Genomic DNA, 27,141 nt, shown 5'->3' with positions numbered 1-27,141 from the left:
GGCAACGCAGGCAAAAGTGCTGAGGTCTCCTACGACTTAAAAATCGTATTTAAAATTCCAATTCATAAACTTGTGGAGCTCAACATTGGACTAGGTTGCTCAGTCCTTTGAGAAATACTGAGGCATAACCCTCCCACTCTTAGCCACAGTTACTTGGAAGCCGTCTCATTGTTTCATTCCTTTTATTGATGAACTGTTTCTTGAATGAATTGTTCAGTTGTGTAGATTGTTTTCTGAAGACTCCCGTAGGATAGTAAGACAGGGTACACATTTAATTCAATAAGGGCTGAATATTTCGACGGGACTTCTTGGCGATATGCGGCAAGGAAAGGATTTACAGCACAATCCTGTGTACTGCCAGTCCGAGTTCGATTAGGGCTGAGGGCGCAAATCTATCCACGCCTAGGCAGAAAAGAAGTCCTACAATTCCCAGCATGCCTCGGCCAGCGCGGCCGGCTGGAGTATGCTGGGAATTGGAGGCCTTTCTGCTGTTTAAACAGGCACGGGATCGCACCCGATTCTCAGGCAAAGGGCTGCAGCTGCGGACACCTGCTTCAGACAGCAGATGCCAGCGGACTTGCTTCCCTCAGGGCAGCAAGAGAACGGCGATGCACCCAATGCACGGCGCAGAGATGTGCAGGCTGGTTGCATGCATTCTTGCCCTCCCCCCGCCTGCCTCTCGCAGGAAGCGCAACTCGGACGGACAGCGCGGCAGGAGACGCCGGGCGAAACAAAATCCAAGAAACCCCACTTCCGCCTCTTTCTAAGAAGTACCAGGGCAGCCAGTTACTTCTCCCGCCCTTTTCCTCCTCCTCTGAGCCGCCTTCTTTCCTCAAAGACTCGCTTTCCTTCGCTCGCTCTACCTCGCCCCGCCCGCTTTCCCGCCTCCCTCTTTAACAGCTCCACCAGCCCCGCCCCACGCTCATGCGCAGTCCGTCTCACGCGTTTTAAAGTTCTTTTTTTTTTAAACGGGGATTAAAAAAACACACCGCCTCCTTTCCCGCTTGCGCTTGCGCACTGCACTCTCTTTTTGCCTTCTCTTTACCTGCTCTGGGGCGCGGGGCCGGGCGGTCACGAGGAATCCTCGTCGTCGTCGTCGTCGTCATCATGGCGGCGGCAGCAGCAGCAGCCGCCGCCTCTGGGCCGCGAGCGAGAATCCTGCGGGCGCCTCCTTCGCGCGCGAGAACATTTGCTTCCTCCTAACTCCGCCCCCAGCTCCTCCCTCCCCCCTCTTCTCCCACCATAGCCTGAGCCAACCTAGGCCGGAGCAGTGAGTGGAGGACCCAGGGGGAGCCGCCGCCGCCGCCGCCCATCGTCCTCCGTGAGGGAGCCCACGGGGTAGGCTTTGCCGGGGCCTAAAGCCGAGCAGCCGCCATGCAGATCACTCTGAAGACCCTGCAGCAGCAAACCTTCAAGATAGACATCGACCCCGAGGAGACGGTGCGGCATGAGGAAGGAGGGGGCGAGCTGTTGGGCCTAGCCCGGCTGTTGGGGGCGGGGGGGCTCTGAGGCCCGGCTCTGAGGCCCGGCTCTGAGGCCCGTTTCAGCAGTCCCAGTTCCACTTGTGCGGGGGAAAGTTGCAGCCTTCCTTCGGAAGGGGGAAGGCAGAGCAGCCGAGGTGGGGGGAGAGTGGAAGTCCGTGGGGGAGAAGACGACGCGAGCGTGGGGAGGAAGCAGGAGGCAGGCGGGCACGCACGGAAGGCCTCCCGTGCGAGAGCTGGCCGGAGCGGCTGCGGCTTCCTTCCTTGGCGCCAGGCCGTGGCGCAGGCTTCGAGTCCTTGTTGCGAGGCGGGGAAGGGGATGTGCTGCTCCGCTCGCTCGCTCGCTCGCTCTCCCGCCCGGTGGGAAGTGACTTCAGTAATAATTAACGTGCGCCCGGCCTATCTATCGCGCAAGGGGCTCTAATGATCTGTAATGGGGGCGGAGAGGAAAGTCACTTGAGGGAGAGTCGGTGGCTCCCGGAGTGGGGCTTTGCCATGACTCTGCAGTATTTCGGTTTGCATGAGGAAGGGGGGGGGGGTGCGCGTGTGCGCGCAATCGCCCGCGCGCGCCCTGGATATGCAGCGAGAAGGCCGTACGCGTGAGAGGTGGTCAGAAGAAGGTATTACTACATTTGGGTTTTGCTCCTGAAGCCGAACTGGTGGCTTGTGGAGCGAGCAATGCTTTCCTGTTGAATCAGCGGAGGACTTTACGTACCGAAGTGTAGACTGCAAGGGAAGTGAACTGTTTTTGCTACACTGCGGTGCTAAGTGCTGGGGAGAACAGGGTATTTAGTGTCTTACTCCAGATGAGTGTTCTCAGTCAAACCTTCTTTGCATGTTAAGCAAATAGCAGAGGAGCATTGTTTGCACTCGAACTATATTAAATAGTAGGTTTTTTTAGGCAATGTGGTGTCGATGTCGGTGATTTCTCCCTTCCCTAGTGAGAGCAGTATTGATCTGTTCAGAAGGGTTGCTGGGAAGCTGGAGTATTTCCCACTTATTGGTAATAGTGGGCTTAATGCAGAGTCTTCTTGAAAAAATGGAAAGAGGGATATTCTGTATTTTATGGCACACATTGAGATTTGGCCTAGGTATGAGGTGTTTAATTTCTCTGGTGATAATAGGTCAATGAAAGCTAAAATGCTATTGTGTATCTTTTTGCGTGCTGCTCATCTCACATCAGCAGTTGGAGTGGGCAGATATGGCACCCTTAATTTACTTCTGCATTGAGCTCCTCTGTGTTTTTGGCCTCCCACTTCAGAGTTTGTGTCTCTGACCGTGGGGACTGAATCTTGGTGAAGGACACTTTAGTTTGACAATTTGGAGGGAGGTTGTATACAGTTTAATTTAAAAATATAATACTTAGAAGTTAAATGTTTACCTTATCAAGAAGTTCTTTCTGGGTTTTGATCAAGACAATTCTGTCTGAAATTCTAGAAAATGGCAGCAAGAAGGAAAAATTTGCAAGTCATTCCCTAAAATTGCAAAATATTCTGGCAGATTGTTGAAAATGAACAAATTAGGAGAGACTTTATTTTGGTAGATTTGCTGACGTTTTGCTGCATTTTCCTTAGACTGTCTGGCCATTCCTATGACCATTTACTCAGAGGGGCTTATTTCCAGGAAAATGTGCAGAGGATGGCAGCCTAGGTGTGCGCATTCAGCTTTGGTAGCATATTTTGTTTTAAAACTATTTTGAAACCTTTCTTGGTATACCACTAGAGTATCCTTTACCCAACCTCATATGTGCCAGGTGTTTTGGACTACAAGTCCCATCAGCCTCACCAGCATGGCCAGTGATCAAGGATAATGGGCAGTTGATACCTGGAGGGTATCAGGTTGGGGAAGGCTGTTTTAAAGTAGTATAGATGTACAGATAAAATAAGCTTTGAAAATATTGTAAAAAGTAGAACAGCTGGTAAGTCTGCTTCATAATGCTTTCTTCATGCCAGATTTTAAAAGGTGTGACCAATGATTTGGTTATATGCCCCTTTCTGCTGTAAGGTAGGATATGGCTGGTTGTTGTGATGGTTCTATCTAATTTTTTCAGTGTCTCCTTGAAGGATTGTGTGCAACTTCAATTACTCCCTGTCATGTATTTTCTGAAGCCTTCCCATAGCCTTGAAGGTGTAGATTCATTACTAAGGAAGGATATGTGTGTTGGAAAAACATCCAGTGTAGTGGTTAGAACAGCCTTTCTCAACCTGGTGCCCTCCAGATGTTTTGGACTAAAGTTCACTGGGTGACCTTGGGTCAGTTGCTATCTCTCAGTGTAACCTACCTCACAGGATTGTTGTGAGGGTAGTGTGGGAGGGGGAGAAGTATGTATGCTACCTTGAACACCTTCAAGGAATGGTGGGATATACATGTAATGGTATATCTGAGTCCATGAAAGCTTTTCTTATTGACAGACTTGACCTTAGATCTAGAAGTTCTGTTCTTAGATTTGCAAGTCAACAGTAAGATCTCAAAGTACTACTGATGTTTGTGCTTGGGAGGCAGAAAACCTATCAATGTTGCATTTGTGGAACGTGGGGAATAATGTACTTCAGTATTCAGAACTCGCTGGGTGGCTTTGGGCAAGCCACTCCCTTAATCACAGATCTTTCATTTGCAATATTTTTTTTATTTACAATATTTATGAATTGCTCCATATCTAGAACAGATTTCGGAGTGATGAACACAAGAAATAAAACAGTAAAAGAATAACAAGATTAAAACACCACATTAAAATTATACTTGATTTTAAAAAACACACAATGCCAATTAAAACCATAGCTGGTCAATTATGGAATGTCTCCTGGAACAGTGCTGTTTTCAGGAGGCACCGGAAACAACACAGTGTTGGTGCCTCCCTGACCTTCAGGGGCAGGGAATTCCAAAGAAAGGGGGCTGCCATGCTCAAGGCTCTTCTCCTGGTGGGCTCCATTTGGGCCATAGGTCCATCCAGGAGCAAGCCTGCTGATGACCTCAGTGACCAGGCAGGTTGGTAAGGGAGAAGGCGTGCTCTGAGGTATCCTGGTCCCAAGTTGTTTACGGCTTTGCACACTAGTACTAAAACTGTAAACCTGGCCTGGTATCGAATGGGCAGCCAGTGCAGTTTCCTCAGCAAAGGAGTTGCATGATGGAAAGGGGCAGCTCCCGACAACAGCTGGGCTGCTGTCTTCTGCACTAGCTCCAGCTCCTGGAGCAGCCTTAAGGACAGCCCCACATAGAGCACGTTGCAGTAATGCAGTCTTGAGGTTACTAGCACCTGTACCACTTTGGCCAAGTTATCTCTGTCTAGGAGAGGCCGTAGTTGCCGAACCAGCTGAAGCTGATAAAAGCAGATAACAACAGACTACTGTACAGAGTTGAAGGTTTACTGAGATAATGGGCTGGTTTGGAGCAAACAGACCAGGAATTCTTCCATTAACTGTAGTTTCCCAGTTCTGATGAACTGGGAAATGATGTTAAACTGCATTGGAAGAAGCCAGGATATGGAGCCAGCTTCAGACTATGGCTTCGTATCCTTCATATTCAATTTGAAGCCATTAACCTTTCTTTCTTGATTTGGACAAAATAGGAAGCTATAGTTAATGGGAAATATTCTGATTTGTTCACTTTTATGAAGGGGCTGCATCCACAACCAAAAGGCTCATCCATATCTCAGTTGATAGGCTGTGTTTGGACAAACATGAGGTATGGGAAGTGATTTGAGCTGCTAGCATTTATATACTTCTCCTAATTGGCATAAGGTGGAGGGGTTATGTGCATGTTAACAAATCATGGTGTGTTAGCATGGCTGGGTTTGCACATTTCAACAACACATGGGTTAAATAAACTGTGGGTTACCATTGTGTGAGCCAGGTCAATATGTTTGATAAGGTGGTCATGGCTTCTGTTAGGAGATGAGTAGAATTTAACACCTATGTATTGTATTCAGATTTCAGTTGAATCCAAGCTATTTAGAGACAAGTAATATAACTGTTCAAATTTGATTTAAATAAAAATGACCATTTTAAAATCATTGATTCTTTTATCCACAATGACTCCTGTTCCAGGCTGGCTGGAGCTCTTAACCAGAGCACTCCTTGGGGGTAGGGATGCACTGCAACGTTTTGTTACATACCCTACTTCTGTGATACATTGAGTTTTAATTGCACTGCTAAATACTAGAGTTGTTAATGCAGAAATTATGAACTTGGAGCGTAGCTTTTGTTATACAAATAAGCATTCTTGTGGTTTTAGGTGAAGATTACTGATGTTTCAGGCAGCACATGGCAAAATAAACCTTTTGGCTATCAGTCTGAAATCTTTAGCCTTTAACATTACAGTGTCTTGTAGGTAGTTCATGCTTCCTGCCAGGTAGAGATTAAGGCTGAGGGAACTGGTGGTCTTGTCATGACATCACTAGGTAACTTTAATCAAGCCATTAATCTCAGCTTCACTTTCCATTTTTATTCAGTTTGTGTTGCCCTATAGTTAAGCTCTCAGGGCAACATACAGGGCTGACCTATCTTAGGGTTCTTTTAAGGATGAGAAGATAATGCATGAACGCAGTTAGCTAATTCTCATTAAGCTTTATGGGCCTTGAATTGTTAGTTCTTAGCACATCTAATGATTGCTTCAAATTTAATTGAAGTCCTGGGAATGCCAAATATGGCATTGAAATGGTGCGGTAAAAATCATAGAAACAAAAGTGGGAACCGTTGAAATTTTAAAATGGCTTTTTTTAGTATTCTTATTTGTAAATTACTGCAGGCGTCACACTGTTGCATTCTGTATTTAGAAGTATAATTTCAAAAAATTGGCATTTGGGTATCATTTGATTGAGCTTGCAGTTTCCAAACTTGAACAATGCTATCAATGTATGCCGGTGTAGTTTCTCTTGGTAGTTTTGTGCTTGGCTGAGGGAAACATAAGATGGGCACTCTGGTTTGTCTGAGTACTTGCTTACTTAAACTAAGGTTTGCAAATAGCCACTCGCATGCTAGTCTGTGCCAAGTAATATTGGCATTTGGGTGGTTACATAAAACCTTATTACAAAGTGCTCTCTCCAGCATTCTTTAGTTTTGGAGGGGTGATAGAGCAGCTGCTGTTAATGCCGTAGTATGGAAGCAAAGCAGACATGATAGTTTATGAAAAAAACAACAACAGTATGTGTGTGGAGGGTTGATACTGGGCAAGTGAAGCAGGAGGTTGACAAATAGAGAGGATCAATAACAGCTGTAGAAAAATCCAAGAATAAAGAAGATAGCTGCACAATGGTTTCCTCCTTGTTTTGAGAAAACTCTTTCTGAAGGGAACTGTTTAATACTATTTAATAAAAATTGCTTGGGTCATCTTTTCTACCTTAGCTCACCTAAGCAGGTCATTTGTATGGTGGAAAACAGCTCCATGAACTTTCTAGCTTTTTAAAGCTTCTCAAGCTAGTTTAATATGAACTTTATTATGAAGTTGGGATCTATGTTCAAATACACCTTAATTTCAACAAACTTTTAACGCTTACCTTAAGATGTGAAACAACCATACTTCGCATGCAAAGGATCCCAGGTTCAATCTCTGGCATCTTCAGGTAGGGCTTGGAAAGATCATTGTCTGAAACCCTGGAGAGCTGGCTTCCAGCCAGCGGAGATGGTACTCGGCTGGATGTTCCAATAGTCTGATTTGATATAATGTTATTTATTTAAAATATTTCTAGGCAACTTTTTAGGGCAGAAGCCCTCCCAAGGTGGTTTACATTATTAAAATTCATACGGTAAAAATAACTATAATAAGACAGCAGGCATTCAGGAACCAAATGCCAGTGATATATCATTATTGAAAGCTTACAACATAATTGTAGCTACAGAGCAGAACAGTCTGATATAAGGTAGCTTACTGTGTTGCCCTATTTATTAAATTGCTGCTATGCAGGTACCATAGCTTCCATTGTCCTGACCAGAATATATGTTTCCTGATAACTGACAAACCTTAATCTCTTCATGACATTGTTTTGAATAGATGTTGAAGATTCTAAATTTTGGTGAATTTCTGTTCTATTGTCTGCTCGAGCAACATTCTGCATTAAACTTGAAGTATATTTTCCCTGGTGGAAGCAGCTGAGCTAGATACAATTATAGTCAGCAAGTCAGGTGACCTGTAAGAGGAATAAGACACCTATTATTGATAGGATTTGGTCTCCAAGGATTATAGCTTTGGAGTGCTCCTGGGTCCAGTGTTGTAACTGGCTTTTCACATTTCCTCACTGGCTTTGAGTATTCGTTTTCATCTCTTACCTGTTAAAACGCCTGGCTTTTTTCCTTCTTATTTGGACCTGTGACTGTCATTTCTACCTTTGTAACCTCAGTGCTACATCATCACTGGCTCTTTGTTGTCTTCAAGATACAATTACTGTTCTGACCTAACCATAAATATCTGTCCCATCAGGGTCTCTCAGAGCAGCTGAGAAACCCTATCTAAAATATTCCATCATTTTGCTACTTACTGACAAGGACGTGTTAGGAAAGGTGTGTTCAAATGCTGCTTTGCAACTATATAATTTTCCCTGGGAGATTCTCCAAGACCCAAGCTTGATCATCTTACAGTGTTGGTGGAATTTTTAATAATTTGGGTTAATGTTTGGTAGTTGGGGGTAAATGTGTAAGGTTTATTTTGTCAGATACTGCTACCAAATGTTTGACATGTATTTGGGAGCATTGTCAGAGGGAATGTAGAAGCTGGAAGTGGTACCACTGTTCTATATTGCATGGTGATGAGATATTGAGTATCAAATGATAATATGCACAGTCACCAAGCTGTAACTTGCAGAAACTTAATCTTGGTTTGAGCAAAAATCATGCAAGTCTTATGAATACAAAGTATAATTTTGGAAATGTTTACTGCTAGGTTATAACATGTATTTCCTGCGTCTTTTTATATCAGGTAACACTTGGAGGTAGTTTGTACCATTTACAGCCCAATCCTTTGGATATTAACTCAGAAAATTGTCCCACCAAGTGAATTTACTCTCTAGTAAGCATGCATAGGTTTGCAGCTTTAATACATGAAAGTGTTTATTGTATGTAAATGAATGGATTTAAGAGACCTTTTCCAGACTGCTATTTTTATTTCAAAAGTAGCCTTACTCACCACTTAAATATTACACACATAATACTTTTTTTACAGGTTGGTTGAGCTTAGAGGTTTTCATGGCTTCTGCAATCAGCCATTTTCATATAACTTTGCAAAACGATTGTTCTTAAAGTTATAGCTTGAATGCCTACTTCACCCTTGTCATATTTTTTTTTCTTGGGCTCGGAATATACCCATAGATAACTCTTGAAAATTTTATTTCCTTTTGGGCGATAGACTTAAATACAAGATCATGACTGTTAATGCTAATCAGATTACTTTTATAGGTTTTCATTTTCCAGTCTTCATTTCATTCATGTGTACTTCTGCAGTTTTTTCATGTACATATTTTCAAAGGCAGCTTGAAGTAACACTTCCAAGTTTTAGCACCCAAGATACAGGGTTGTATTCAGTGTTAGCCTAACCTAAGTTTCATTCATTTCAATGGGTCTACTGTATGTAGGACTAACATTGGATACAAGCCATGGTCAGAAGAACCCTGACTTCTAACATTGGGAATATGCAGGAGTGCTGTTAAATTACCTTGCGCATGATTTTGAACAAGGGACCGGGATGAAGAGGGAACAAAGCTAGTTGAAAGTATTGGGTGGCATTTCTCTGTGAGGACGTCTTATTTTTTATTTCTCAAATAACTTGTGGGTGCCACAGCTCGCAGCAAGTCACTGTGGCTTGTTTTTATCATGGGAACCTGGTCAATGTGTTTGTCAACACTGCTTTCAGTAGAAGATACAAAAACTTCTTTAGAGAATGCTGCTATCATAGTTGTCCTGATTATATATTTTAAAATACTGTTGAGTTAAATTATGAAACTTGTTCTAACTAGAACTGTTTCTTATAGGTAAAGGCATTGAAAGAGAAGATTGAATCAGAAAAGGGAAAAGATGCTTTTCCAGTAGCTGGCCAAAAGTTAATATATGCAGGTAATGTGTTCACATGTAAAGACTATTTTTAAATGACGGTTGGAGAGGAAATGGGACGTATTTAATCAATTCTTGAAGTAGCAAGTGAATAACATGACATTTAATCCAAATTTCTTCTCCAAGCTAAATAAATGCCTTTATTGTGGGTCAGTTTTGCTTTGATGAATTCTTTAAAAACGACATCAGGCTTCCTGCATTGTGTAGGGGGTTGGACTCGATGGTCTTGTAAGCCCCTTCCAACCCTATGATTCTATGAACAAGAACAACTATATTCTCAACCCTCCTGCCTACTTTGCATGTATGTTTACATATGTGGAAGAAAGCTCCATTGACCATAAGTAGAACTTTCTTCTGAAGATTCATGTGTAGGCTTGGTCTCCTCCTTTCCTCTGCTAATGTTTTGAACTGCTACGCTTGTACTAGTTACACAAATTGTAGTAAAGATAGGTATAGTTCAGGCTATGTGCAATCTGAACATGTTATGCAGTGCAGAAATTGGTGAAAGTCATAGTTGGTTGAGGTAGGAAGGTGAAACCAGATTCTCTGTCTTTATGTTCCTAGGCCTCACAGTTCCAAGGAAAAGGTCAGAACACTATTGAATTGGAAAGTTTTCTGGAAAAAAATGCAAATTAGGCTAATTTGTATACGGTTATTTGGAACTGGAAATTTTCAGTTTGCATTGGAAAGAGAGTGATCTAATTTAGCATGTTTATATTGTATTTAGTAACAAAGCTAAGAAGCGACCCCATGTTAATTTATTGTCCAAATTAAACACATTTTGATCTGAAATATTTAAGGGGGGAAATTAATGCACACTTAATGTGATCTAAATATTATGTTATATAGACATTTGTATTGGAATACTTGCAAATATGGAAAGACAGGCCCGTATTTCCCCTTGAACTTAAGAAAAGGGTACTGAAAACTATTGACACAACTGCCTTCTCCAACCTCTGGTGCCCTCCCAGCTTCCCTCAGTCAGTATGGCAGGGCATTGTAGTCAGACACATCTGGAGGGCTCCGGATTGAGGCTGCACTGATTAATTTTAGCAACCCAAATAACTGTGCATGATATGCTGACAACCATTCATCTATTTCAGCAGTTCAATTTTCTTCCACTTAAGTTGTTGTGGCACCTTCAGTTTCGCTTTCACTAATTAGTTCCATTTCACACTGGGACATATATGTCTTTCAATGACATATATAAATGCTAGGGATAATCACTGAAAAACAGTAATTAGAAGTTTGAAACTGCCAAACTTGCCTAATGCTATATTTGCAATTGGCGTCTATTCATTGTTACTAATGAACTTATGAAATCGAAAATTTTCCATGGAAAAATAAAGCACTCAAAATTTTTCCATTTTGGAAAATATGCCACCCCACATCACTGGAAAAGATTGAAAAGGGGTAGGCAGGTTCACAGTAGGCTTTTGACAGCCCTGCTATCCATAGTTTAGTTTTCATGACAACAGATAATCAAGGTCAAATTGTGCTTATGGACCATATCATAAAGCTCTTTATTTTGGTTGTTAAACACTTGTTCTTTTCCTAAATTCAGTGGACTGTTTCACAGAGTATTCAGGGGGGAGGGAGGGGGGCTCTAGAATAATAAACTGTTTATATCCTGGCTGTCTGATAACCTTAATGTATTGTGATTTCATATAATTTTTTTACTAAGATTTCTTAACGTCTTTGGAATATATGTTTTGATGATGGAAACGCTTAACTCCTACCTTAGAATTAAAACAAAAAACACCTTCCAGTTTGATCTTCCCAGAACTTCTTCACATTTTACATAGACATTGTTTGTCATGGCTACTCAAACATAACACTAGTGTTTTCTGCCATGTAAATAGTGTGCCAGTAGAAACGTATTCCTAGCTATGCAGTGGGCACATGCTAGGATTGCCAGACTAGTTGCCTATGTAGGAATGTATATGTGCCTGTCATATGGACTGGTCTACTGGAGAAAATGCTGGTTTAGCACCAGTATAAATGCAGTGCAGACATCTTTGTGAAGTGGCTCTGTGTCAGTAAGAAACTAGCTCTTGTCTCATGAAAGTCTGTCTAAAAATGCGTCATATTTTAGGCATTGTTTGTGTTGGCTTTGTATACTAGCTGACTTCAGTTAGAGAAATATCTTTGCTTTCCCTGGTAATACCGAAAATCAAGTAAGGGCGCAATCCTATGGCCCACTAGACACTGTCTAGAGGGCCATAGGATGTTTTGGTTTTTGGGATCCAGGGTCAGAACCAGGGCTTGGACCTTGGAGCCCAGAAACTGCTCCCCGCCCCCTTGGAGGTGGCGTGGTTGTCTCCGTGCTTGGAAACTGAGCGTGGAGACAGGGAAAGGGGGTGGCCCAGGGGGAGGGGAGGAGACCAAAGAAGCCATGTTACACAGCTTTCTATGCGCATCTGGCCTCCTTTCTTCCCAGAAGTTGCGTCTAGATAAGCAAAATTGCCAGCCTAGCCCAAAATGCAGGGTGGCCAGAGCACGGAGGCAAGGACTGCCTCCATTCTTCAGCTGGTCTACATTGGATATTTGGCAGCCTCTGACTTTGGAAGCTGCCAACTATCTAAATAGGATTGCACCCTAAATTAGTAGAAATTGTTCACTTGTTTGGTTAAAGTGTTAGAGCAGTGGCAGTTACATTGCAACCAACCAATCAATACTCACAGTGAAATTCAGTACAGGGTAGAATTTTGGAATGAATGCTTAGTAGAAAACAGTAATAAATGGCTATAGCATGAAAACAGATAACTAGGAAGTATTTATATAATAATTTGCAGCATGGCATCTATTACTGTTTCACCACCCCCATAGCCCAGTAAATGAAGGGCATAGAAACAATGGACTTGTCATTTGTCAGGCAGTTACAGATAACCTGCTCCCTGTGTAGTTATAGCTGTCATGTGCTGAGCTTTTAAAGAGTACTGCCATTTGTTTCTACTGGTAAATAAGTAGCGTGAAGACATTACTTATCACTTCTATGTGATATGCATTTAATACCAAGGAAAGCTAACATTGTATGAAATGTCTGTCTAATTTTCTAGGTAAAATCCTTAATGATGATACTGCTCTTAAAGAATACAAAATTGATGAAAAGAACTTTGTGGTAGTTATGGTGACAAAAGTAAGTCACTATTCATAATTTTTACCCTGGGTTTTTCTTGGTCTTGTAAAGAATTTAACAGAATATTCAGTGCTACAATAACATCAAAATAAATATGTATTGGAACTTGTGCTGTAACTCAAGTTTGCAAGAATTTGCGTATTGCGCATGCAACAATGGCTTTAACCCAAGAGTTAGATTCTCTCTTTTCTAACCCCACAGTCTTGTGTAATCTCTTAGATCCCCACTATCTAAAACTCTGTTGTAAGTTAACTTTTTGTTTTGCCTTTGTAACATAACCTTTATTTGAATTATAGTTGAAAATCATTTTTCAGTGGGCCGGTTCGCACAATCACCGCAGCCTACCGTGGCTTTATTTAACCCAGCAAGAGTGGGTTGTTGCCATGCTTAACAAACCACCCACAACCCAAGGCCGTTTTTGGGTTGTAAGTGGTTAACCACAGCAGCAACCCATCCTGTGCTGGGTTCACATACCACATTGAGCCGCAACTTGAATATTCACAGTGGCCACTGGTATGCATTTCAACCCACCATGGCTTAAATAAGCTATGGTGGGCTGCACTGATTGTGTGAGCCAAGCCAGTGTCTCACACATGCTGATGAGATTTCCCCCACTTTTCAGATGAAATTGGAGCAGATGGTCAGTTGATACAACTGAGAACTGCCCGTCTATGGGGCATATTCAGTACATAATACAACAGGCTGCATGGTGAAGCTGTAATCTGATGTTAGGGTGGGCTATGTTGAAAATGTCGTAAAGTGAAAAACGATCTGACTGTGAAATCGAGCAATGACTTCTCAGCCAGCTATAATGTGTATTGAACTTGCGGCTTGACCAGTAATAGTCTTTCATTATTCACCATGTTCCTCTGAGAATGTGGCTTGCCCAAGGCCACTATAGATAGCAATGAACTGAACACAGGACCAGACCTTGGTGACCCTGTTAACTGTGTCTATTTGAACATTTGGATGACAGACAGTTCAGCATTTTGGATCAATAGGATTCTGATGAATTGCCTTTCAAAAAGCCTGGTGGCGTTCCAAGTAAAACACTGAAAAATAGAAAACATTTGCTTTTTAACTGGCAGGTGTTTAGCTTATTGTATAGAATTATGCAGGAAAGGTTCATGATACTTTACCCTTTCTACACTGAGTTGTCCTGCTTAGTATCCTCCACAAATCTGTCCAGGTATGTCTGCGTGGTGTTGAGTAATCTGGGTCATGTGCCTGATGAGGGCGATGTGCATGTGTTCCAGAACATACCTGGCATGCATCCAGCTGCATATTGAAGTACAAGTTTGGTAATGGTGGGCAAGCTATCTTTCAGCAAAGCTCATCCGCCACCACTAATCTTTGCATTGTGAGAATCTCTGATAAGTGCAAGAAAGACAGGATACTCTGGCACACAGTTTGAAAACTATTGCTCTGTTAGTAGGTGCATAACTGCATTTATGTGAGCTGGCTTAAATAAATTAATTTAGAATAGCTGCATGGGAGGTTGCTTTAGGCATGCTGAACAGAAGGGTACCAAACCTGCAGTGGCCCATGTCATCTGCAGTGATACTAAGTGACACAAATATGTACATAATAATCTGGTCATGTAATGAATGGTTGTATTCAGATATATCACAGGGCTCACCTTCACGTTCCATTCATCACATAGGTGTGGCTTTAAGTAATTCCAAGTGGCTGCTGTTATGTGTGAAACCTTTTGTAGAAAATGGCTATGTTTTCTCCATGCTAATGCAAACATTTCCTTCAAACCTCCTATGGAGAAGACTGTCACAAATGCACAGAAGAAGCTTACAACACAACAGCACCGGTCATTTGGAGTGACGTTAGAGCAGCATCTTTGTGGTTGATGTAACTTCCTGATGAACCTAGAGAGAGGTGTATAAAACAGCTGATCACTGGAGCACGTTATCAGATTACAAGGGACAGTAAAGGATGGTTTGGGAATTTGATTCATTTATTCTACTTTATAGCCCAAAGCGGCAGCTGCTCCAGCTCCAACTACAGCTCAGCAGTCGAATGATACCACCACTACTGTTAGTTCTTCTACAATAGCTGCTGCTGCCCCCAAACCTGCAACTGTCCCAGCTCCTGCACCACTGTCGGTACCTGCACCAGCTGCTTCAACACCAGCCTCAGTGGCTTGTGAACCTGCATCTGTCAGTGCCCCTGTAGAAGAGAAATCAGTGGACAAGCCGGTAGAGACACTAGCTGACACCAGCCCTACATCTACGGACAGGTATGGGCAGATAGTTGGAAACTAGAGCCTTGCTTCTCATCACAAATCAGAATAAACTTGGCACTGGTGACTCCTTGAAGGACAGCAAAACTTGTCTGCATCTTCTCTGTTCTGCTACCCACTGCATATAAAACTTCTCTATATAATTTTATTAAAGACTACTATAACCAGTGTTTTAATACAGAGTACAAATGCATTTTTACGTTAGAAAATGTAATTGGCCTTGTAGCCCCCTTCCAACCCTACTATTCTATGATTCTATGAAAACCTTTTTTTTTACTGTGTTCTGATAATATTAAGTGTAAAATTTCTAGCTGAGTTCAAATTGTATAAACTTGTAAATATGTAGGATATTGGCTGTCTTTGAGCTTTTACCAGGTATTAATTATTGGGAGCCTGCATGTCTACCTGCTCAAAGTGTTTCTGAAATAATCATTATACATTGATGCAGCTTTTCCCATCATTAACCAAAAATAGTAACTATCTGTCAGCCACGTTCTGGTTTTATTAAATATTTCACTGGAGTGCGAGTTGAGACCTTGGTAAACATTTCCATTTTTTCTGAAAAGTGGCCAGATGGGGCATCGTAGGATGTTAATTTGAAAGGTAATGTGAACGTCTGCTCAGTCACTTTCAGTAAACAATGAAATGTAGAGGGTGTATTAGTGCTGAATAAAGGTAGTGTGTGTTTATTTATATTTAACTTGACCCTTTTCCAGAAATCAATAAACCAGTCTTCCCTAGCCTGGGGATGTTTTGAACTTCAACTCCCATTAGCCTCAGCCAGCATGGCTATTGCTCAGGAATGCTGGGTGTTACAATCCAAAACACTTGGAGGGCACCAAGTTGGGGAAGGCTGCAGTAGAGTATAACTACTGAGTGTAAGATTTGCATCACTTTCTATCTCACATTCATGACACAGGTTGAATTCCTGTTGTCAGCAATTCAGCCAAATCTGAACATTTTTCATAGTCATGATTTGTGTCTGTAGATTACATGAACAAGGGGAAGGAATATTTGGACATCATTGGCCTACTAGCACATTTTAATTGGGTGAAACAAGATGTTTGCACACAAAGCCTGTCTTTATTATTTTTTTGTATAGTGCCTAACACTTTTAGATGCTTTATGAACAATATTTTTAATAAATACTTTTTAACTCTGAAAGTGCATGAGCTCTTTCAAGGACGTGACACCTGTTAACTGTTTACACTCTGTTACAGTACAACAGGTGATACTTCACGATCAAATCTCTTTGAGGATGCTACAAGTGCACTTGGTAAGTGTTTTCTGAGAGTTGACTGGTTCTATAGAAGACTAGCAAAAATTTTATTGCTTCCGTTCTACTTGTGCAGTCACTGATGCTGGTATCTTGCTTTAAAATGCGACTTTTTGTGAGCACTTTAATGTGGCTTGAGTTTATCAAAGATAACTGTCTCCATTCTTGTACAGCAAACACTGGTTGCACCTCTTGGTTTCGCTAACTTGCCTGTGAATTTGTGGCTGAGGGACGGGGATAGAGGAAGCTTGGATACTTCACAACCAATTTATACCGATTAACTGAACTATTCATGGAGAGCTGGACAGCATTTCTTAACTTCAACCGTGTTCATGTGCTAGATTAGGGGCAATCTGGTGCCCTCCAGATATTTTGGACTACAGTGCCCATAATTCCTGACCACTGGCCATGCTGTCTGGGACTTGTCGGAGGGTGTGTTGTAATATGGCCTAGCTGTCACTTTGCCATGAGCTTCAGTATACCTACCTGCAGGGTCTCAGGCTTCCTTCAGTGTTCCTGTCACACTGTGCCAGCCTTGCTGAACTTGGTGCTGTCTAGATGTGTTGGACCGCAACTCCCATCAGCCTCAGCTAGAATAACCAAAGGTCAGGAATTGTCCAAAATACCTGGAAGGCACCAGGTTGGGGAAGGCTACACTAGACCTTTGTCTCATGTTCCTACACGTTTTTAATGTACTCTGGCTTGGGTTTCCCCAATTGTAAATTTCACATTGGACCTGAAGGAACGTGTGCTACTCTTTGTTCTTCTGTCCAGACACCTACTTTTAAAAAAGTCTTTTGCTTTTATAATCTTTGACTTTGCTATTCAACCACACTTCACTCCTCTTAGATTTGTTTGCGTCTTTTCTCATCAGTGTTTATTTTGAGCCTCCAATATAATTTCCATAGACTTCCTGAAAGAATTTGATATTCCTAACTGTTCTTGTCCATTTTACTTACAATTCTCTCATTTTGAGAAATTTTCTTTTTTGAAATTGAATTGATTCTTAACAGTTATCATTTGAAATACATATTGGATACTTAACAAGTTGTGTATTAAGAATTAGGTTAATTTTACTAATTTCCTCTTAATTTCTCCCTGCTATAAGCTTTTAATTGATCTATGCTGTCTTTGGATCCGCTTTTCTTGAGAGGAGACAAATGTTCAAAGCATGGGTGGGTAGGGAACCTGAATGGCTCACAATGCTGCCAGTTCTGATGCTTTACTCCCGATGTTCCCTGTTCATATACTGCACCGCAGTCCAGTCTTTCAGCAAGATGTAATCTCAGTGGCGTGAACTTGAAACATAGAATTGTGTCTTGAATAATACGTTCCAAATTTCATTCTGATGCGTTTTCAAAGAAGATTTCCAAACAGGTGAATTAAACTTTCCTGTGCCAATTACTTATGGGGAGCGGCCAAACTAAAATGGGGTAGTGAATGTGTGGCCTGCAATTCTCACCCCTCTCCTCAAGCCCATCTGCCTCTTCTCCCAGGCTCCAGCTATTCTTTGTAAGCCAATTTCCCCTGATGCTCAGCTGTTTCCCACCATCAACTGAAGGGGAGGAGTGGAGGAGACTGTGGAGGAGAGGTTTGAACTTCCTCTCCCTATGACCTCTCTCTCTCTGATTCACTTGCGCACACACTCTGTTCAACTGATTGGGAAATAGCTGAGCTACGGGAAAGAGAGGATATGGCTGCAGAGTTCCACTGCAGGTAGAGGGAGAGATTTCTCTATTCCTCCGTTGGCAGCTCGCTGCATTTCTGTGCCGGGTGCTGAGAAAGGGAAGCCCCTTTCTTGAAACATAGAATTGTGTCTTGAATAATACGTTCCAAATTTCATTCCGATACATTTTCAAAGATTTCCATACAGGTGAATTAAACTAAATTAAAAGGGGAAGCCCCTTTCTCAGTGTCCAGCAAGGAAACATGATCCTGATGGACGTGTGTAGATTGGAGGGTGGGGGTAGAGTGTGTGCATGTGATCCCCAGAAAGTTACCCACAAGGGCATGCAGTGCTCAGGCTAAAAAAAGGTCCCCACTCCTGCTGTAAAATATCCAGGCTTGCTAGAGTAGGAGAGTGGGGTGGATCAGTAGGGGGAGTTGATGGAGGGCTGTGTGTCGGTTAAGCGAATGTGACAGAGCCAACATTGTGTTGTTTTTAATCTCTTCAGCATTTTTTGTAGGATTGTTAAGTGTTTAGAGGTTTTAAGCACAACTAGTATATATTCAGATATTTCATTGAAAAATGTGTTAGAGGTGAGGACGAGGAGTTCATCCACGCTAGCCCTGTCATGCCTCCCCTCACTTTCTTGAAGTAGTTTAGAGTTGTTAGCCACTACTTAATTACAATTGATCATCTGCATAGTTTTTGTATTAATAACTTGTTTGCCCTATAGTGACAAAAGATGTGGCAGCCTTGCTTCTGTATCCAGCTTTGCACATTAGATAGCTTTCTTGAATCAGAAATAGATTATTGTAGGTAATGTGTATATAACACTAATAAAGGAGGTGAAGGAAAGAGTTGTTATAATACATTGAGTTGCAAATACTTTTAGCAACCTGAGATACAAGGCAGCATTATCATTTTACCAGGGTCCAGGCTGCTATAATATAAAGTGATTTAATACAAAGCCTGATGTGTCCTGATTTTCTTGACTGAACATGCCAAGTTCAGTCATCTCCACCCCCACTCCCAATCTGTACTTACCCTTTCTCCTCTCAACCTTTCCTTCTCTGATCTTCCCAGTTACAGGGCAGTCCTATGAAAATATGGTGACTGAGATCATGTCAATGGGATATGAGAGAGAGCAAGTAATTGCTGCACTGAGAGCCAGCTTCAACAATCCTGACAGAGCGGTGGAGTACCTTCTAATGGTGAGATTATTCTCCTAATTTCCATAATTTGCTGTCCTGTTATCTTCCATTCAGTTACTTTAAATAAAACAAAACTATTAAGAGAAGGGAACCCAAGACATAGAGGTTATAAGGATTAAAACCTGGGTTCAGTAATGAGTTTCAGGATCCTTCTGCAAAAAACTAAGCATGGATTGGTAATCTTTTTTCCCCACTGTTCTAACAAATTACATTTCTGGTCAAAATCCAAAGAACTGCATCACATCTTTCCTGTTTGCTTTTCTTTAAAAAAAAAAAAAAGTGTGGCCATATGGGCTGCATAAACATTTGAGAATAAGATATGAAAACCTGTTTTGATAAAGCAAGTAAAAAGGGGCAGTATTTACTTCATTTTTCATAATTTCTATGCATTTGGTAAGTATTCAGTGGTGGCTTGATTTCTGAATGGTAGGATTTAGAAGAGCTTTCACTAGTGTGGTGTCCTATCATTCCTGATGATTGTCTGTGCGGACTGTAGCTGATGGGACTTACAGTCCAATACATCTGTAGAGCACTACATTAGGGAAAGCTGTTCCAGAATAAGAGCCCCTTCATATAGGATTTCCTTAGATGTCAGTTCTGAAGCATGTGTTTCTACTACTAGAAATGCAAAACTCTGCTCCCAAAGTCACTCAAGGCGCTGCTTATCTGTCTCTAAGAATATTGTGTATGACGTTTCCTCTCCTACACATGTACTGTGTTGGTCTGCTTCAAATTGGGGGAAAATGTGAATATTGTTATTACATGAAAGGATTGGACAAGATTCCTTAATCACATACATGGAAGGCCATTTCTAAATTATCTGAAATGGCTGAATATAGCAGAAACAGTCTTAAGACAATAGCCATAATTTGAGCCCATTTGTGTCATTCCTAACAGTAAAATGCTAGAACTCGTTTTTGTGTGAAAGACTTTCGCGTTTCTTCCTGGGTCAGGGTTGGAACTAAATAGCTACTGGTTCAGCTACAGTGTTGCCTATTTGCTTCTGGAGCAGGCTTCCTATGTTTAAAGATAATACTTTACACTATGGGTGGGTTTGGGGGGCACTTTCGGTCCCCCAGATACATGTCCCCCAGATACACCCCCCCCCAGCAGTCTGCCATCTGCCAGGCAACCTGGGGAAAAAAATGATTAGGACTCTGTAGCTGCTACAGAGTCCCAGGTGGTTTACATCTAGCTCTGAATGCCATTTTCCTCGTAAAAAAATTTTCAGGCTGGCAGGGCACTGTGGGGGTGGGGGACATGTTTCCCACCTCACTCTGCACCATGATAAGAAGTTTTCCTAGAGGAGATAAAATGGGCACATTGATTCTTCAGGGAGAATATGCAGATCCCTGACTTCCATAAATAGGTATTTATTTGTCAGTGTTTGTGTGGTGTCTTTTAGGGCTGGCCCTCCCTAGGTGACCTGCAATGCATAAATCATATATTGCCACCTCTTAAAATTGCAATAAGTAAAACTAAACATCTGCCCGATACTGCAGAAATCATGTCTACTGGTTAGCCTGTCCCTTCTAATTTGAGTCTTTAGCAACTTGTGTACACATTTTCCAGTCTGTTTGTACTCTTACAGGTTTGAGAGGGCAGCTATCCCAGGTCTCTGAAATCATCAGATATATGTACAGTAGCCACATTCCATGTATTGCTACATTAATTTGGCTGTGTAGTTTACTGTACGTAAATCATTTTAACTTTGTACAGTGCAATTGCATCAGTTGGCTTGCTGTTACTTACTTGAACTCCTTTGATGCACCATGATGGATTGGACTTTGTGTTCCTAGTTCATGATTTTGGCTTTGGTTTGTATTTGAGTATTTTTCTGAAAAGGCTGGTATGGCTAAGTGATACTTCCACGTCATGTGAAAAGAAACCTCCTTGGTTGCTGAAACAGTCACTTGCAACAACCAAGCTCCATATTAGTTGTTTCTACATGGCAAAAGTTTTTTAGCACAGTATGTAGAAGAAAAATGTGTTGCCTTGAAAAAAACATGTGAAAATAAAATGTGAAAGCATCAGTTGTCTACAGTGTGCATGAATATATGGGCCAGAATCCAAAGAGCTATTTTAGGTTTAATAAGTTCCCCAAGACCTTATTCATGCTCAGTGGGATGTCTTTTTTCTTTTGACAAGGGATCCTATCCTAGCTGTAGTTCGAGAAGACTCAAGGCCTCCTTTCATGCATGGAATTAGTTGTACAGTTCTTTATATCTTGGCCACAGTTTTTCTTAGATTAAAATTAAGACGCCTTTCCTATTTAGTATTTTAGTAATACTATTTAGTATTAGTCTCAAAGCCCTTTTATGAGTTTTGATTTTCATGGTTTAAGACTGAATGGGCAGAGGGTAGATCTCCAGATGTTTTGGACTTGTTTTGAACTCCCTGAACCCCCTGCCAGCACAGTCAATGCTCAGGAATCCTGGGAGTTGAGTCCAAACTATCTGGGTATCTGCTTTCTGCCCACCCCTGGCTTACAAAATGTAGGCATTGTGGAAGAAAATCCTCTGACCCATGACCCAGTGAAGCTCTCTGCATGCAAATCTGCCTTTAAGTTTAAAACATAGTCTATTGCCTATAATGTAAGGGGTTGCAGTGAAAACTGAAGTGAAGTGGAATTCTCTCCAGTGCATGCTATGGACTTACAGACATTTGTAAACTCTGAATGTCTGAACTTGGATACACTGGTAAGTACTGAGTCCTCTAAATGTGATTATAATACTCACTTGTGCATTTCCAAAAAGAGAGAAAATATGTATCCTATTCTTTTGACATTAACAAAACTCATTTGTGGCTGTGGACATTGACTGAAACACAGTGGGTTGGATCCAATATAGCATGAGCGAAAGTCTGTTCACACAACAGGACATCCACTCACGCAATAGGACTTCTTCATCCTCTCCTTCCCCTGCATACCTCCCAAAACTGCTCCAGAGGGCCACCCAACTAGACATAGATTCGGGGGCCTGTAGAGGGGAGGGGAAACCTGTTCTGCCAGCGGTTTCTCTTCCACTTGCGCAATGGTACCATTGGATCCAAGCCAGTGTTATTTCCCAACAGCACTTTGCATAGTGCATACTGCTAAGTAAATATTCAAGGCTAATTAAATGTGAATCCTTTAACATGACTGTATTGATTTTAGGGTATTCCTGGAGATAGGGAAAATCAAGGTATGGCCGATCCCCCTCAAGCAGCCAGCACTGTTGCTTCTCCATCTTCAGCAGTAGCAGCAGCAGCAGCAACTACTACTACTACAACTACAACTACAACTAGCTCTACAGGAGGTAATGTAGGCATGTCTCAAAAGGTTTCTCTGCAGAGCTGTAGAACCACCATCTGACTCCTCACATAGTGTGATTTTGCAACACACATCTTCCTGTGGCAGCTCTTTTTCCTTAAGACTTGGATCTTTCACACCTGTCCTTTTCTTTTTCGTAGTATGAGTCAGCAGAAAAGCAAGCTGTTCTTTTTAGTTCCTGTTACAGATAGAACTCTGCAGTCAAATGCTTATAGATAAGGGAGAAGCAAATCTGGGTTTCCCAGTTGATAGGCTACACCAATATATCTTGGAAATAGGTTCCATCACACAGCTGTTCTAGGCAGGAAGATTAACAAATCCCCCTTTCCATTGGTAAAAATGGTCTCCAGCATGTGAGTGACAAGTTGAATCACATTTTTGAGAAAGCAAATACTTTCATTTTTTTTACTCTAGAAGTTCAGCTATTACACCTTTGCTTTGTAAGCTTCCTGCATGTGCTGAAAATTTAAAGTTCACACTTGAAAATGAGATGTCCCCACAAGAAACATGTATTTTTCCCATGCTAATTGCTACTCCTGTAGGGTATGTGTGCTGTGTTTGACATGGGTTTGTGATTTTGTGGCTAAGAGCCCATCTCATAAAACACAGCTTATTAAACTTTAAGCACAAAGAGCTGAAGATACTAGAAATGGTGAAATTATCGGAGACCCTTATAGGGCAGAAAGGCAGTTTAAAAATGAATACCATCTGTAACAGTAAAAGGTGTTGACATAGGTTTGATGCGTCACATGAGTCTCTTTAAGCCTCTCTAAAATGAAAATAAGTATTGACCTCTTAAAATGTACAGATTATATTCTTGAGTTACCTTTTTGCATCAAAATGAAAGGTTATAGTTCTGACGTTTAGAGTAAGTTGCATTTTGGACTTCATGGGGTCTAAAGCCTGACTTCAGATTTGAATTCTATTTAAAGGATGTATCTTTTTTCAAACTCCCTTGTAGACTAGGCAATAAGCATAGCATTCTCATGAGTAAGTAATAATTTGCTTTTAACATGCATTTTACACCAGAAATTGAGGAATTACTTCCTATCTGAGATGACTTATTTTGAAGGGAAAAAATCTAAGGAGTAATTGTGAGCTAAAGACATGTCATCTCAGTCAGATTAAAGGCATAATTGTTAAAGTTATTTCTCCCACCCCCACCATTTTTCAACTACCATTTTCCCTTCTCAAATATTTAATAGTCCTTAATCATACCTTTAAAAAATATACCTCTTTCTTTTCAGGACATCCTCTCGAATTTTTACGAAACCAGCCTCAGTTCCAGCAGATGAGACAAATTATTCAACAGAATCCATCTCTTCTGCCTGCGTTGCTACAGCAAATAGGGAGGGAAAACCCTCAATTACTGCAGGTGACTTTTAAAGCATCCTGGGTTTTCTTCTGTAGTTTCAGGCTGTTTTTACAAAGGATGTTAGAATTCATGGTGGGGGAAGAGCAAGGCAGTAGGGTAGAAGAGCCACCATAGCTAGTTATAACTAGTTATAACTTTCTTTCCATTTATAAATAAAGCATTGTAGGGCACTCCTAGTTGTCACTCTTACTTTTCCCTGTCTACATTACATATACTAGTATTTATAGTACAAACAAGGAATTGTTTGTAAGGCTATCAGTAGGAATGAATATGCTTTATTTCAGTGTATTGTTTGCTTTTGTCCTCCCATGCACCACAGCAAATAAGCCAACATCAAGAACATTTTATTCAGATGTTAAATGAGCCTGTTCAGGAATCCGGTCAAGGGGGAGGTGGCAGTGGCGGCGGCGGCGGAGGAGTAGCTGAAGCTGGAAGCCGTCACATGAACTATATTCAAGTAACACCTCAGGAAAAAGAAGCTATAGAAAGGGTGAGTTCAGTATTTTTGAAGTAGAAATTAACATCCTATCCTCTTTCATTATTCCCTCTATTTCTGAAGTTCAGAGGAAAATAGATCTGTACATATTCAGAGTGGCACCTTCTATGTACAAGAAGGAGGTCTCAACAGGCTTCTAAGGTTTGCAGTACAAAAAAAGCAGAAAAAACACTAAGTGAGGGGAAACCTCCAAAGCAGCCCAGTGAGGCCTGAGCAGGGCAGTGTCCTTATTCACCTGCCTCTTGCACTGGCCCAGACAGTGGTGGTAGTGAGAAGGAGGAGCAGTAGATGCCACGGCCAACTTGCTCACTTACTCTCTGCCTGTCAAGCAAGCAAGTGGCAGCATGGATGAGAGAGTGGATGATGAGCAACAGCAGCTGGTGACAATGGGAATGAGAAGGTAGACTTGCCGAGGGAGAGGTTTCTCCCAAGGGCCCACAAAAACCTGGAGCCGGCATTAAGACTGAGTGTGTTCAGTAACCACAAGGCTGGCTGGCTGACTGCTGTGGGGAGGGGGAATGGAACGAAATACCTTGGAGCAGGGCATGGCTGACTGGCTGGAACACTGAGCAGGAGCTCTCCACACTGCAACATTTGCACTTGTAATCAATACAGGTCATGCGGTTATGCTCTTCTACTTTCCAAGTCCTTGATTTGCTCTTTCTCTGCTTTCACAAAATAGAGTTAAAGTAAAAATCTAATGATAATTAGCACTTTTTATGTATTCAGAGCACTTATTTTTTAACATTTATATATTGCCTTATCTCCTAAAAAGTAATCAAGGCAGTGTACAAAAGTTGAAAACAATAAAGCCATAAATAAAGACAACAAACAGTAACATTAAAGTTCTCAATTCATACAAGAGAATGATAGTTGATACAGGTCTGGTGGGTATAACTTTGGCCCCTGCTTGTCAAGTTATAATGGATACTTTTTCAAAAAGCTTTCAATCAGTATTTCAGAACAGCAATCTTGCAAAAGGTTTAAAATTGAGAGCTTGCTTTCTGTGTGTTCATCCTTATTATTACATCAGTTTAATTTTTGCTAAGTGTCAGGATCCTGTTATGACCAAATCTATATCCGATGCAGATGTGTAATGTGTCAGGGGTGGATACTGATGTTACTAAGTTTCTGCACCATCAAAAATTTTGGGACTCAGAACTTATTCTAACAAGTAGGTTTTTGCTTGAAACGAAAATTCTAATAGTCTTTTTCTTTCTATAGTTAAAGGCACTAGGATTCCCTGAAGGACTTGTCATACAAGCATATTTTGCATGCGAGAAGAATGAAAACTTGGCAGCCAACTTCCTTCTACAACAGAACTTTGATGAAGATTGAAAAGGAGAGACTTTTTAAAAAAATCTCACACATCACACCAGTGCATTACACTAGCTATTCACTGGATTGTCTGGGATACTTGGGCTCATATCCATGAAACTTGGTGTAAGGTTTTGGGGGGAGGGGGGAGGGAGAGGAAAATATAGAAAGGATACAAGGAAAGACAAGCACATCTGTTCTAAATCGGCAGATGCAGCAGATCAAAGTGTAACATACTATACAACCAAAAATCAGCTTTTTTTGCAGATATTTAGTTCCTTTCTTCTATAAACTGTAAGTTCATGCCCCCCTGCCCCCAGGTTTTCACTCTTTTAGTGTACTAGATCCCAAAATTAGTGTGGTGCCCTGCTTTTGTTTCTTTTTTAATTAACATTGGTCTTGGAGATAGCAATGGCTACCTAGAATGGACAGTCTGTATTTCATGGTAACACTGGATAAAGGCTTCATAAATTTAAGAGAAAATATATTTGAGTAACTCTAAAACATGCCAAAAATATAGGTGATGGGGCTTTTTTGCTGCTTCAGATGTATCTAATTACTGCAAGAGGCCCATTATTTCATATGAAGTGCTGGATTAAAAATTCAAATTAAAACCACTCATTGTTTTAGATTCTTGATCATTGATTTTGAGAGATCTTTTCCTATCCTTACCCCTTTTTTCTTTTCATAATGAATGGAGAGGCTATATACAGGCAAAATTATACTTTCCTTTTTGGCAAATAATACAAGATAACCTAATTACTGCTTACTTCAATGTTTGGTTACAGTAAAGCTTTTCTTAAAAACGACAACCACCATTGCATGTTTTGGGTTTGATGTATCCCTTTTTGTGAACCAAGCACTTTTTTATTGCCAGTGAAGAAAAATGTAAACTCTCTCCATCCTAGTGAAAGTATTTATGAAGAAATCAGATTCCATCCTACTTATATTTTGTTTAAAGTGAAATTGATCTGATGAATACAGCTGCAAGTATTTGAAAACTAGGTGTCTTAAATGCTTGTAATCTTATAGTTTCAATCTCTGGGACTCTAAAGGCTATTGTCATTTGTATTGCTTTAAAAAGGACTGTAATATTCCAGTAACTTGCCTTCTCCTCTGTTTAAAAGCATTGTGAAAATATTTTGCTCTTGAAGAGATGTTCAGAACATGGGAAAATAGATGAACAATCAAGTTATTGGATCCCTAAAGATTATGCACATCCCCCCCTTTACTTCCTATTAAAAGTAACATCTAATTGTAAGGTTTTGTGTCTTATCTTTTTACTCATAAAGGGGTACTACTTTTGTTTAGTGTGATCTATGTGTAGTGGTTCTGAATTGTCTTGTTTTGGGGGGGCAGGGGGGGTTACCATTGCTTAAAGATAATAATTCGTTTATAACGGTCTTTTTAGGTAAGGATAGGCTCCTGTGCCAAATCTGACCTTTTGCAGAGAAACCGATTCTCTCATCGCCAAACCAGGAATGTGGGGAGAGAGGCAGACTTTTCACTTGGGCGCTAATATACACACAGCATCGGGCGGGTTTTGGCCTACAACTCCCATTATTCTTCACCATTGGCTATGC

General features: G+C 41.3%; 2 protein-coding genes across 19 annotated transcripts in view; one reads left to right on the top strand and one right to left on the bottom strand.

Annotated features, from left to right (window-relative positions):
- Positions 1–1,970, bottom strand: part of LOC146352735 (uncharacterized) — a 47,507-nt gene extending 45,537 nt beyond the window's left edge. For all 9 annotated transcript variants that reach the window (XR_014787824.1, XR_014787825.1, XR_014787827.1 and 6 more), the window contains exon 1: positions 1,046–1,970. The gene's annotated coding sequence lies outside the window, so the exon portion shown is untranslated. The remainder of the gene's footprint in view (positions 1–1,045) is intronic.
- On the top strand, positions 1,250–26,819 carry RAD23B (RAD23 nucleotide excision repair protein B). 10 transcript variants are annotated; one of them, XM_084834744.1, is made up of 11 exons: positions 1,448–1,841; positions 8,388–8,477; positions 9,436–9,517; positions 12,574–12,653; positions 14,639–14,904; positions 16,128–16,183; positions 18,933–19,060; positions 22,215–22,356; positions 23,618–23,745; positions 24,065–24,235; positions 25,466–26,819. In XM_084834744.1, the coding sequence occupies exons 4-11, from the start codon at positions 12,642–12,644 to the stop codon at positions 25,577–25,579; spliced, it is 1,017 nt and encodes a 338-aa protein (XP_084690870.1). In that variant the 5' UTR covers positions 1,448–1,841; positions 8,388–8,477; positions 9,436–9,517; positions 12,574–12,641; the 3' UTR covers positions 25,580–26,819. The 10 variants fall into 10 exon arrangements, with proteins under 10 accessions (XP_084690866.1, XP_084690865.1, XP_084690875.1 ...); XM_084834748.1 differs by having other exon boundaries at positions 1,493–1,618; XM_084834747.1 differs by having other exon boundaries at positions 1,653–1,848.
- Positions 26,820–27,141: the final 322 nt, after the last annotated feature.

Source organism: Heloderma suspectum, chromosome 2, assembly GCF_057233095.1.
Source record: "Heloderma suspectum isolate Gila_16-S chromosome 2, 16-S_ref, whole genome shotgun sequence".
NCBI lineage: Eukaryota > Metazoa > Chordata > Lepidosauria > Squamata > Helodermatidae > Heloderma > Heloderma suspectum.
The sequence above is the reverse complement of the archived record's forward strand: the minus strand, read 5'-3'. Positions and strand labels throughout refer to the sequence as shown.

What these genes read in the sequence shown, in the direction of transcription:
- RAD23B (XM_084834739.1), top strand. Translation starts at nt 1,375, where the DNA reads ATGCAGATCACTCTGAAGACCCTGCAGCAGCAAACCTTCAAGATAGAC. An exon ending in CCAAAAGTTAATATATGCAG is followed by an intron (nt 9,518 to 12,573) that starts GTAATGTGTTCA and finishes CTAATTTTCTAG; the next exon opens with GTAAAATCCTTAATGATGAT. An exon ending in CGGTGGAGTACCTTCTAATG is followed by an intron (nt 19,061 to 22,214) that starts GTGAGATTATTC and finishes TATTGATTTTAG; the next exon opens with GGTATTCCTGGAGATAGGGA.